The sequence below is a fragment of the Elephantulus edwardii genome, unplaced genomic scaffold (assembly GCF_000299155.1).
Source record: "Elephantulus edwardii isolate Elephantulus edwardi_28Jun2011 unplaced genomic scaffold, EleEdw1.0 scaffold00141, whole genome shotgun sequence".
Lineage (NCBI taxonomy): Eukaryota > Metazoa > Chordata > Mammalia > Macroscelidea > Macroscelididae > Elephantulus > Elephantulus edwardii.
Window position 1 is genome coordinate 2,118,568 of NW_006399891.1, and position 12,963 is coordinate 2,131,530.

General features: G+C 37.1%; 1 protein-coding gene across 1 annotated transcript in view; it reads right to left on the bottom strand.

The window, feature by feature from the left end:
- Nucleotides 1-9,056: 9,056 nt before the first annotated feature.
- Nucleotides 9,057-12,963, bottom strand: part of GDA (guanine deaminase) — a 108,829-nt gene continuing 104,922 nt past the window's right edge. The window contains exons 12-14 of the mRNA XM_006894384.1: nt 11,494-11,624; nt 10,367-10,394; nt 9,057-9,299 (exon numbers count right to left, since the gene is read on the bottom strand). Coding sequence (XP_006894446.1) covers nt 9,229-9,299; nt 10,367-10,394; nt 11,494-11,624 — 230 coding nt within the window. The 3' untranslated portion in view covers nt 9,057-9,228. The remainder of the gene's footprint in view (nt 9,300-10,366; nt 10,395-11,493; nt 11,625-12,963) is intronic.

Below are 12,963 nucleotides of genomic sequence, written 5' to 3' on the forward strand. Positions count from 1 at the left end.
TATATTTATATTTATATTTATATTTATATTTATATTTACATTTACATTTACATTTATATTTATATTTATACACACTGCAGTATTATTCACAATGGCAGGGGAAAAAAATGGAAATAACCCAAGTGCCCATGAACAGAGGAATGGATAAACAAACTGTGGGGTCAGAAATCTTGAAAACTGTCTTGTCTATCCATTGCATTAGCCCCCAGTTGGGCACATGGTCAGCAGCTAACTCAACTGTAGGCACATGGTCTTGCAAATCATCAACAGCTGTGGAACTAATACAAGAGAGAGTTTTGCACACTGTTAAAAACAGTGGTTAAGGGAGTGTTAAGAGACTGAGAAACTGTGAAGAGACTGTGGCAAGGTATAACCAGAGGAATCCTGGAGATGAAGCCACAGTGAAAGGTTTTACTTGCTGGGTAACTGAAGGAAAATTTGACTTGTAACTGCTCTGAGATAAAGTTTACTGGGTGATTTAGGAAACCAGAGGTGCATTTGTGGTGCTGAACTGAACCTGGACTTTCACTAATTGAGGAATTGTCCCTAGTTAATCTGGCTTGGAACTGCTGGACTAAACTTGGATTTGAATTGTGTGATATTCTTTGCCTCCTTCACTCTGCTACCGATCTCCCTAATAAACCCCACAACTGTGAGTAAAGTCTGTGAGTCAATTTGCAATGAACATTGGACCCATATGTAGGAACAGTGCAGAAGTATGTGGGGTGGCATGTCTGCCTATGTAGCTATTTGTATGGTGATATGGATATTCTTTATGAGCAAAGTTCCCCTTTATGAAGAGGCTGGAAGTCAGACTTGGCCATCCTCATGTTGTAACTGCTCCTTATATAAACTGTTATACATTCATGCAACTATAAATAATAATGAGTGTAAAACATAACACGGATGAAACTAGGCACTATGTTGAATGAAATACATGCCAATCTCAAAAACCAGATACTTTATGGTTCCACTATTATAAAGTTAGGAATAGACAGACATATAGAAAGAAATATCCTTTAATGGCTAAAAAGGATGGAGAGAGATGGAGGAAGGGGGGATCACTTTCTAGATAGGAGACACTTGTCATTATATGCCAAATAAAGGTGAAGTCACAAAATATGTCTAAAGTAAATGAAGATATTTAAAAGTACATAAGAAAAAAAGAGAATTTTGGTAAAATGTTACAACATATTAAATTTTTCAAGAACAATAAAAACAACCAAAAGATATGCTTACCACTACATTGGTAGAAGAAACGCTTAAATGAGCACATCATATCATCATATATAGAGGTAAAGGTGTATCTACTGGTATATGTAGATTGATGTTTGTGTAAACACACACACACACACACACAGAATAAAGCACATAGTGGGCAGTTAGGGAGACATATCCAAACAGCTCACAGAATAATTTCCCTGGATTTATGGACATAGCTTCATAATCTCCTGGGATAACTTAGACAGTTTGCATAGTATAGTTCATGAAGCAAATGTAATACACCCTTGTCTGGTGAGTAATTGAGGGTTTTAAAAGTAGCTATTTAAAAAAGAAGCATTGATCTCTACATATGTGGAGTGGAAGATAATGAGAGAATAAAACAAAACCAACAAAGCCAGACACAAGAAAAAACCTGTCCATAGGACTTAGATCCCATAAAAATCATGGCCTCTTCTAACCCAAGGCCAGAATTAGGTGGAACCTGGTTACCTGATCAGGGCCACAACAGAATGTTCCATTCAGAGTGGGGGGGGGGTTGGGGGGGTAGGAGTAGAATGAAATTCAAACTTACAAAAAGACAAGAAATTTTGCAAAACAACTATGAGGTTAACACCTCACCCCAGTAACAATAGCATAGTTCAACAGAACAGAAAACAACAAATGCTAGCAAAGTGTGGAGAAATTGGAACACTTATTCACTGTTGGTAAGAGTGTAAAATGGTGCAACCACTATGGAAGGCAGCTTGGCGCTTTCCCAAAAAGTTAGAAATAGAAATACCATATGACCCAGCAGTTGGACTACTGTGAATATACCCGAAAGAAACCAGAACTTCCACCTAAACAGACATAGACACACCTATGTTTATTGCTGCTTTGTTCACAATAGCAAAGAGATGAAAGCAACCCAAGTACCCATCAACAAATGAATGGATAGAGTAGCTGTGGTAGATCCACACAATGGAATACACAGTACTGAAAAACAAGAAACTCATGCAACATTATAGAAATGGGAGACCCTGGAGGACATTATGCTGAGTGAAATATCTCAGTCACAAAAGGACACATACTGCATAATGCCACTGTTATGAAATAGGACCGACATTGGGGCTTGGGGGAAAACTAAGAAAAGAGGAGGCAAATAATGAACACTGCATTGGAACAGATGAGGGAAAGTGTTGTTTAAAATGAATATATGATTAGACATTATTTGCATTGCAATAGTCCAGAATAAGAGGTACATAGCAAAGTGGACTGAGGTGGGGAAGAGGGAGGATATTGTGCAACAATGAATGAATATTTTAAAGAGAAAAGTAAACTAGGGGTGGGTAGGGAGGAAAACATGTAATAATTAATAAATGGAAATCCAAGTTTTCTGTAAACCTTCATTAAAATAACAACAAAAAATTTTTTTTTTAAAAAAAGACTAGAAATTTTTCATAGTTCAGCCTTAGGAGGCAGCCATTTAATCCAAAATGGAATCATTGCCAGAGCTCAACTTTTAGCTCAATGATAGATTGTAAACTAAGCAGCATCTCTGTAAGTAATGTATCCTTTAAACAATCTACAAGAGACCAAATGAGCAACAAAGTCAACTTCTATCTAAAAACAAAGAAAAGAAGGCAGTGCTAGGAAAGGAAGCTAGAACAGCAAAAACAGGACAAACAGAATGAGAAGGCTGACACATTACAAAAATTGTAAGCAATATAATGGAATTCACTGTGTAAACTTTCACTTAGAAAAAATATTGACAAAAATACATTTTAATTTCTTTTATTTATACGTTACGCCTCACTTCTTGACATGGTTAGGTTCTAAAAATCAGGTCATACAAAAGATGACATGTGTGAAAAGAGAGGATTACTACATCATTACACAACACTCAATTTACATCATTACATTTCAAATCACTGGAATCATGGCCTGGCTGAAACATACCTTAATCGTCAAAGCCAATGCTACTCATTCCTCACACTTCAGCACTCCAGATGTACGTCTCTAATGTACAAAATAGTCAAACAGTAGATTTTTAAGCTCTTGTCATAAATTAAAAATGTCAGATAATGAGGTAGTTAATAACTGAGGTTGTTATTGTTGTTCTTGGGTGCCATCACGTTGGCAATGACCAATAATGACCCCATGGACAGCAATTATGAACTCTGTCCTATCCCATACCATCCTCACGCTCTCTGACACACGTAAGCCCATTGCTGCAGTCTCTGTCAATCCATCTGGTTGACAGTCTTCCTCTCTTTCACTACTCTTCCTTTTTTCCAAGCATGATGTCCCCTTCCAAAGAATAGCCTCTCCTAAGAACATACTCAAAGCATGTGAGACAAAGCTTTGTCATTTTCAACAAATGAGGATCAGGTAGATATTTACTCTTAAACATCTACCACATAATGTGTACTCCCCATGTCCTAGATGCTATCTTAAGAGCTGCCTGTGAATTATTTTGGAGTCCTTATATAGTGCAGTCTGGTAATATGCTTGACTGTTAGCCAAAAGGTTGGCAGTTCAAGTTCCAGATGTCCCATAGGCAATATGCTGGTGATCAACTTCTGAAAAATCAGCCAGTGGAAGCCTTTTGGGAACACAGTTAACTCCAACATGGCTGAGGCTGTCAATTGTCAGACTCTGTGACAACTGGTGTCATTTTAGTTAATGAAGTATTTGAGTTACTTCCCTATCTCAGAGGAGGAAACTGAGGCATGACTTGTCCACCATAACCTCCCAGTTAGACAGTGGTCAAGCTGAGACACAGATGTAGTTCTGAAGCCCTGCTTCCAAACCAAAACCAACTTGAGAAGTCAACATTAAATGAAATAATATAAGGTAGAAGAAAATAAAATTGTACGGAGACTATTCCAGGGCTTGACAGATGGGGAAAGCATTATTTTGTGAAATTTTTATTTTGAACACACACACACACACACTTCTGATGTGAAGTGCATTTCTCACTTTGAGTCGTAGTTTGAACAATATGAACTATATTGGTCTAGAGTTCTAAATTTAACTTCTGAATATTTTCCCCCCTTAAAAACCCCAAGTATTTAAGACCCAAATAGAATAAGCTTAACTAACATGAAATAATGTGAAAATCTATGTCTTTAAGGTATGGTGTTGCAGAAGAGTACTGGACTCCCAAAAGAACACACAGGAGAAGGTGCAACCAGGAGTGTTCCTCAAAGGCAAGCTTGGTGAAGCTTCCTCTCACATACTGTGTGCATGTTGTTAGAAGAGGCTACTCACTGGAGAGGGAAGTCATGCTTGGAATGGTGGAGAGTCAGAAAAAGAGAGGAAGACTTTCACCAAGATGGAGTGGCACAGTGACTGCAGCAATGGGCTCAAGTGTGTCAGAAATGAAGAGGATGACACAGGATAGGGCAAGGTTCAGATTTGTTGTTCGTAGCGTTTCTATGAGCAGTACTCAACAGCACCTGACAGCGACAACAATGGAAAATAAAAAGCAAGAACACTCTAATTATAAAGGGCCCAATATTAGAATTTGGCTTTTAAAAACTAGTTATACTAACCTTAATATAGGAAAGAAGGTAGATCTTGCCTCACAGCTTCATGTTCTTTCTTGTTTTAAAAAAATCATATTAAAAGAAGAAGAGCATTGGAAGGTTAATCCTCCTTCTAGCAGATAGAACTCACAACATAGTGGGCTTGTAAAGCACACAAGAAAATGAATGTAAACACAAGGTCTTTTTTTATTATTTCTCTGAAGCACAAAAGAGCTCACTCAGCACAAAAACAATAAGCAAATCAATACAAATATTGAGAAAATTTTTTTCAGAGAATACATACATATACATTCTGAAGAGCAGCAGTCAGGAGTTGAACAATTTCGGGAGGTTCTTTCTGAAGAATGCTTTCTGACAGGTTTTTCAAACGAACAGGTAAGTAACTGCACATAACAGATGAGCTAGGAACAGCATCTGATACCCAAACTAGCTGAACCTCAAGTTACGTGGCCTCGAAAGCCATCTTGGAATTTACATTTAATTCTAGCCTTGATTATTCTGTTAAGATTCTCACATTTCATTAAACCTGGATGATATCCTTAAGACAATCTCTAAACTCTCTCTCACTGACAGGAGAGGGAGATGGGTGAGTTTGGGCACAAAAACAAACAGAGTGACCAGTGTTATGACTCCCACTAGTTGATATCTCTTTATGTGGGAACTTCTTTTTGTGCCTTCCATTTAAAGACATTGAGAAATTAGAGTACAAGATTATACCTAAAGTGGTGAGTCGGTCTGAAGTGACAAACATCTTCAAGGCTTCAAAAAGAAAAGAAAACATCAAAATCCACAATGCTTGGTGGGTGGAGGGAGGGAGCCAAAAACAAAACAAACTACAAAAAACAACATACATGAATTGAACACAATAAAAGGGGGGAGGAGATAATAAGTTATTTAAAAATTAAAAAAATTAAGACACTCGTTATTGTAAATTTATTAGCCTATGTTTTAATAGTTCATAATACTCTCTTTTAAAACATGTTTCCAGCATTATTATCAACTCAAAGTAACCCCAAGTGGCTTGGCTGTGAAAGTCATCTTGGAATTTACATTTCATTCTTCACAGGCCTGTTCAACCCTCAGATTCCGTTAAACTCCATAGACAGAGCACAGTAGAATTAAGCTCCACAGGGTTGCAAATAGATGACTTATTGGATGCCAGTCATCCAAGGTGCAACTGGGTGGATTTGAACGTCCAACCTTTTGGTTTTCAGCCAATCATGTAAGCCGTTTATACCACCTAGGAACTCCCCAATAGGCTACAGAAGCATCTAATTCTGGATACCGTCTGTGTACAGCACAAAGTAAAATTGACACAACACGCCTTCTAGCTCTCCTTTAAAGCTTCCATCTGCCTGGCTCTGAAGTGAAAAGACTGGAAATAGGAAGAGTCTGGTAGGCTGGTAGGGAGGGAAGATTCAAAGTGCATTCCTGGATCTCACACTCATTTTCTTTCCAAAGAGCTCAGCTGCAGCTGCCAACAGGCACACTTCAAAATTAGCTAAGGATTGGGGGTGAGGAGTGTTTTCCTACCACTTCCCTTCCCTCAATGTGTAAAGTCTCACTGAAGTTAAAAAAGAGATGCAAAGTGGTTCAATGCTCACAAACATTAATCTAGAAAGATCACCTTCTATTCCAAGATATTCTCTTGGACTCTGAAACTTTTGATAATCAAACTATCGTAAATGCTAGAGAATAAATAATCTCTTCAATTTCATTTATGATTTCCTGGACATGCATATCCTAGTGTTTTCTTTTCCTAAGTTTAAATCTATTTTAAAAACTAAATTCATTTTTGCCATTTGCTTTGGGTGTTCTGATTGGGGAGAAAAAGGTAAATTGATGACAGTTACTACAACTGAATATGTTTTCATCTTTCAAAGGGAATTCCATTTTTTAAAAAGCCCAAAACAACAACAACAACAAATTAAAAAAACCAACCATGAAATAGTGTTGTCTAAAGTTACGGGGCTACTGTGTTGTAATTTTTTCTTTCCTGTCAGAGAGCAAAGGTATTCAAGCATAAAGTGACAACCAGTATTGGCTTGGGAAACTGCCTCTCCACAATTCAGAAAATCGACATACACTTACACAAAAGCAACGTCTCAAAGCTCAGAATATTTGGCTACAAGCTTGGCTAATGCCTGCAGCACTGCAGAGGGCTGAGGTAACACAGAGAAACACTACACTTGGTGGGAGAGAACGCATAAATTAAAGGGATTCAGGGAAATCAAAGTACACGTAAGCACTTCACCACATTCTATTCTTACACAGGTCCTCACATTACATCAAGGTGAAAGCTAATGTTTGACAGATGAGTTGTAAGTGGCCTTTCATTCATTCTGCTTCTGATGCGACACATTTCTATTTACTGCACATGGATCCTAATTCTAAAGCAGAACTAATGCTCAATATCAAAATGTCTCTACTTAAGAAAGGTAAAAAGTGTAGGGTTTTGAAAAAAATTGAGAACTGCAGAAGCTTACTAGTGGCCCTTGCTCATCCCATCTAAATTCCTGAGCCTACAACAACACTCCGTTGGGTTAGAAATCATATGGCTAAAAAAAAAAAAAAAAGAAAAGAAATCATATGGCTAAGTTCCCCTGACACCCGGCTGGAAAATGACAGTCACCCCTGGCTGGCATTTTTGGGAAACGGAAGAATGGAGCAGTGTATCTTTGATTTAGATCAGGAACAATAACCTGTGGAAATCAGCACCTGAAATTTGGATTACTGAGTTACTTCATACCCCACAACACTAGCTTTGTTATTTTTAAAAGAAAATACTTTTTGTTTGAGCTTTAGGATTAGTGTCTCCACTAAACTCTAAAGCAAAAAAAAAAAAACAAACAAAACAAAAAACAAAAACAAAAACAACAAACAACAAAAACCCAGCGCACTGGGTAAATTGCTGCTTTAGCGTGGATGTGAAAATACTAAAGTACAGGAGGAAAGACTATGTTCTTAGTTCTTTAAATCTAGATTAAAACACATACACAAAGTTTCTCACCATAAGGCAAAATAAGAAGTCTCACCTAAGGAGTAGGAACTGCCTATGGTATGTTAACAAAAAAAAACCCTATTAGTCTTCCTTGTTGGCTTAATAGTATTTAGAAATTAAATGAGAACTGTGTGGGATTTAAATCACACATTAATACTTCTGAAGAATTTATTACAATGCCACAATTTGGTTTTAATTCTAGGTTATGGGAAAGCACATTATATTGGTTAGTATAAAAATGTTCTTTGCTTTGTTTAATGTTCCTAGATGTCTAGTACAAATTATGTTCTCTTAATAAAGACATGAAGTGGGGTATGTACCTTTTTGGTTGTTGTTATCTTAAATTTCCTATGTCTTGAAGATTGTGATTAATTAAACAATTGGGCTAAATTGGGGCATGGAGGGCTTTCAGGAGGAACGGCTTAGAAATGTTTAGTAATATTTCTGAAACAAGATTTTGAACTTTATTTTAAAATTCCAGCAGTATGACACTGAAGATGTGATTTCCTGTAAGCATACCACACCATTTGGGTAGAATAGGCCATTGCAATGCAACTCTTCCTCTTAAGTATTAACAAGTGGCTGTCTATTTTTCACTCCAACTTAGAACATTCTAGGCTACACACCAGTGGGGTATGAGTTGGCCTCTCTTCTAATAAAGCTGAAGCAATAACATCAAACCAAGGTGATTTTGAAGTACACACACACAAAAACCACAATCTATTTATGCCACAGAGTTACATGAGTAATATTCCTAAGAGACTGTAAATTTTTTTATCACTTATTTCTGTCAAACACGCTTAAGCACAGAATTACATTACGGAAGTATGTGGTATTCAATTTCCCATGTTTCATCCCCAAAGAGGACAAAGCACAACAATAACACAGCTCTGAAAAGCAAATTCCTTTAAGTGTAAATTTCTAAAACATAAGGTTGATCTAGAAGCACATTTTGAAATTCAACAAGCTCTCTTTTTCAATTAATATATTCAGTATGCAATTTTCAAACACAAAATCCCAAGTGATTTACCAAAATTTGTTTATAGTCATTTACTCTCTCACAAAATTATTCTCACTGGTTCTTTAGATTTCCAACGTTCTTATTTATTGGCTCAAAATACTTAACCTTTTATAGGAATATCTATTCATATTTCAAAATATGATATAGATTTTACTTTAATCTCATAATAAGAACACCACCAGCAAAAACATTTCCTTATGGTTGCCCTTAAAATAAATCTGAACAGCTCAAGATAGAAGGATTTTCATGAAATTATAAACTCTCCAAACCAAAGAGTTACAAATTAGTGCAACTTCCTTCGAAGGATTTGTCAAGCGCATACTGTAACTAGACACAGAAATACAGTCATCCCAAGAACAAGGTACTATTTTTTCACTTTCTAACTCAGCCTGGGCAGATGGGAGACGCAAAACTGTTATCATTCCAGGAGAAATGCTTGCAAAAGCCTGAGGGTCTTACACGGAGCTGGAGAATGGAACCACTTGTTTTCCGCCCACATAAACCTCCTCGATATTACGGTCATCTCCTGAAAAAAAAAAAAAAAAAGGAAGAAGTCTTTTATATAGTGCTTATGTGTCAAGAGTTATCTATGGGGGGAAAAGGAAAAAAGTTATCCATGTTGCCACTGGCAGTGATTTAAAACAAAAACAAAAAACAAACAAAAAAACCACCACCAAACAACAAAACAAAACAGTGCTCCTAGGAGAAGAATTTTTTTTTTAAGATATCTTTCTTTTTTTTTGTCATCTTGTTTATAACCTGGACAAAAGGGCTTAACCAATAGAACATATTGCATCTAACTTGAGGGTTAAGGTCTGCATTCTGAAAATCAAACTTCTCAGTCTTTCCCCTGCTGGAGTAGCTGGTTAGCAGTCCTAGGCTTTGATGTAAAATGAGGTTTTAGCTTTACACTGGAGAGTTCGTTCACAGGTGGTTCTCTTAACCCACAATTGTTAACTCCAGGTTGGAGGCCTGAGCTCACCAAGAAGTGACCTGGAGGAAATGTCTGGTGATCTGTCTCCTGTGGAGCACAGTTCTACTCCTAGGAGTCACCATGATTCTGGGTCTACTTGATGACAGATGGTTTTACTTTTCTCTTTATACTCTAAACTCATACTCAGCATGAGGTGAATGGCCTCCAAATGAAATCCTTCAACTCTCCAGTCTCCAGGGTTCTGAGCTGAGGGGTAGGGTTGAATCTTCGAGCTACTCAGTGTTTCTTTCTCAGCAGGTAGAATTGAAGTGAGTAGGTGAGACTCTGGTGTGGGCAGCCTCCACTGCACACAGTGAGCCAGGGCAGACGGTCGGAATAGAATGCATGTGAGAGGCCTGGATCCTCTTAAGTCTTTTGTTTCTCAATTTAGCATTCAAGAATCTGTGTTCTAGAGAAACATGCACATATCAAACAGTGCCTTTAAATACCATACCTTCAATGGACTTAGTAGTGAGAATTCTTTAAAAAAAATCCCCAAAAATCCACAAATAAAACAAAACACATGGTCTCACAGAAGGCTTAACACATGGCACCGCGAACACAGAGGGAAATATTCAAGAAAGAGGCCGATTTTATTTAGCAAAAACATAGCTACCTACCTAGATAGATGAACTTCTGCATAACAGCCTAAAATGGAAAATAAAGGTTATAATGAGAAAGAATACTTGACACACTTAAAAAAAAATGGAGTAAAAGAGTTGGCTGAGCCAAGAAATATTTTTTTTTCAATTACAAAGTCTGCCCCCATTAATGAATAACAAATAGCCTATAGCTAAAACAATCACTGACCACTCACAAGTGTTTATGGATAACACAATGTTATGGATATCACAATGGATAACATTGACTGGAAGTTCTTGGCTTATAACCTTGAAGTCTTCAGGGAAGGTTTTGTATTTATTTAAGGACTTAATAGAATAAACTTCAATTAAACATTTCAGTAGGTATATTATATAAGAAACAGTAATCAGTATGAGTAGAACTGAGCTATAATCTAGTGTAATAAAGAATTAAAAGATTAAATAATCTAAGAATTAAAAAAGGTACCAATTATAATCAATCAAACACCTTTCTCCCCTCATAACTTCTGTGTAAGCACATGGGTGTGGTCACACTAATAAGCCCCCAAACGGTGAGCCTCGTCTTTGAGTCTGTGAGTCCTTTGTGACCACTGCAGCACGGCACTGAAACCAGCAGAGAAGAAGGAAAATGGAAATATGTTTGACTTCTCGCTCACAGAAATAAGTCTCATCTTGTTTCTGGCTCATGATAATGTCCTTATACTAACGAGTTTGTACAATATAGTCCTTTTTTTAAAAATGATAATACAAACTGCCTGCCTTGGGGTCTGCAGTACAACTCCTTACTACTAGGCCATCATAGCTCCCTGCCACAAGACTGCTAGCCATAATAAACTTCTTTAAGCTTCACTGATCCCATCAGTACAACAGCTATATTAACAGTAGATACCTGTGAGGATTATTCCAATCATTAAATGAAACGATGTATAAAAATGCTTAACCCCATGCTTAACTAGTACACACGAAGTGTTCCGTTGATCCTACTATGCAAAATATTACTGTCATAAAATGATAGTAATAGCACAAAGATCTAGTTGTCCTAAGATTTCCTTAAAATGTTTCCACCTCTATTTTTTTTTCTTCCTCCATGAAAGGTATTGCGTCTACATCATGGGATAAATGTTTTTGAGTACTCGAGTACTCACCTCTGAAATATCACCAGTAAAATCACCATAAAACAGGTCAATGGGAGAGTCCGATGCTTTGGGGTTGATCAGGAGCGCATCAAATTCCTTACCCACTTCAAAGTTTCCAATCTCACTATCCAGCCCCAGGGCTACAAAGTGGAACAAGGTTATAAACAGTATTTTGAGCCATCAGACCATGCAAAAGTCCCAGTTTTCAAGGGCAAAATCAACCAACATAATATCAAAAGAGGGGGAAAGTTAGCATCTTACAAAACAGCTCTCTCGTTTGAGTGGGTTATGACTTCAGCTTTAAAAAGTAAATCAAGGCCAGGAAAAGCAAAACCTGAGAATAAAAACAGTTCCCCTCATTACCACAATCACAGTTCCTATGGAATCTCTAGTTCAGCCCTGCTGGTGCACTTCTATCCCAGTTACTCTATGATGATCTCTTTAAGAAATATAATAATTAACTTGGCACAAAACGTTTGTCTTGTCTTCCCACTCTTCTTCTATTTGTTAGTTTCAACTAACAGATACAGCCCTGGGCGTGCTCACCAGTCTATGCCCAGAAATTTAGAAGACAACTACCTGACCAGCTGATTGGGAAGAGATTCATATTTGTTTCCATTCCAAAGAAAGGTGATCCAACAGAATGTGAAAATTACATATAATATCATTAAAATCACATACAAGCAAAACATTGCTGAAGATCACCCCAAAATAGCTAGAATATGCATTAGCAGAGAATTACCAAGAGCTCACAGTGTGTTTAGAAGAAGTGATGGCACCAGGGATATCAGTGTTGATGCCAGATGGATCTTAGCAGAAATCAGAGAATTCCAGAAGAATGTCTACTTGTGTTTTATTGACAATGCAAAGGCAATTGACTGTGTGGATTATAATAAACTATAGTTACCATTGGATTATAATAAACAATGCAAAGACAATTGACTGTGTGGATTATAATAAACTATAGTTACCATTGGATTATAATAAACTATGGTTAACATTGAGAAGAATGGGAATCTCAGAACATTTAATTATGCTCATATGAACTTACACCTAGAAGTTGTTGTCTAAACAAGAAGCTGTTGTATGAATAGAGCAAGGAACAACTCATGGTTTAAAATCAAGAAAGGAATGTGTCATTTCTCTATACTCATTCAATCTGTATGTGGAGCATACCATTTGAGAAGCTGTACTCCATGAAGAAGAATGGGCATCAGGATTGGAAGAAGACTCATCAACCTGAGTTAGGCAGATGACACAACCTTGCTTGCTGAAAGGGAAAAGTACTTGAAGCACTTAGTGCAGAAGATCAAGGACTACCACAACAAGATAAAGGTAAATAATCCAATAGAAAAATGGGCACAGGATATGAACAGGCATTTCACCGAAGACGACATTCAGATGGCTAACAAACACATGAAGAAATGCTCAAAATCCCTAGCCCTAAGAGAGATGCAAATTAAAACAACTATGAGATAT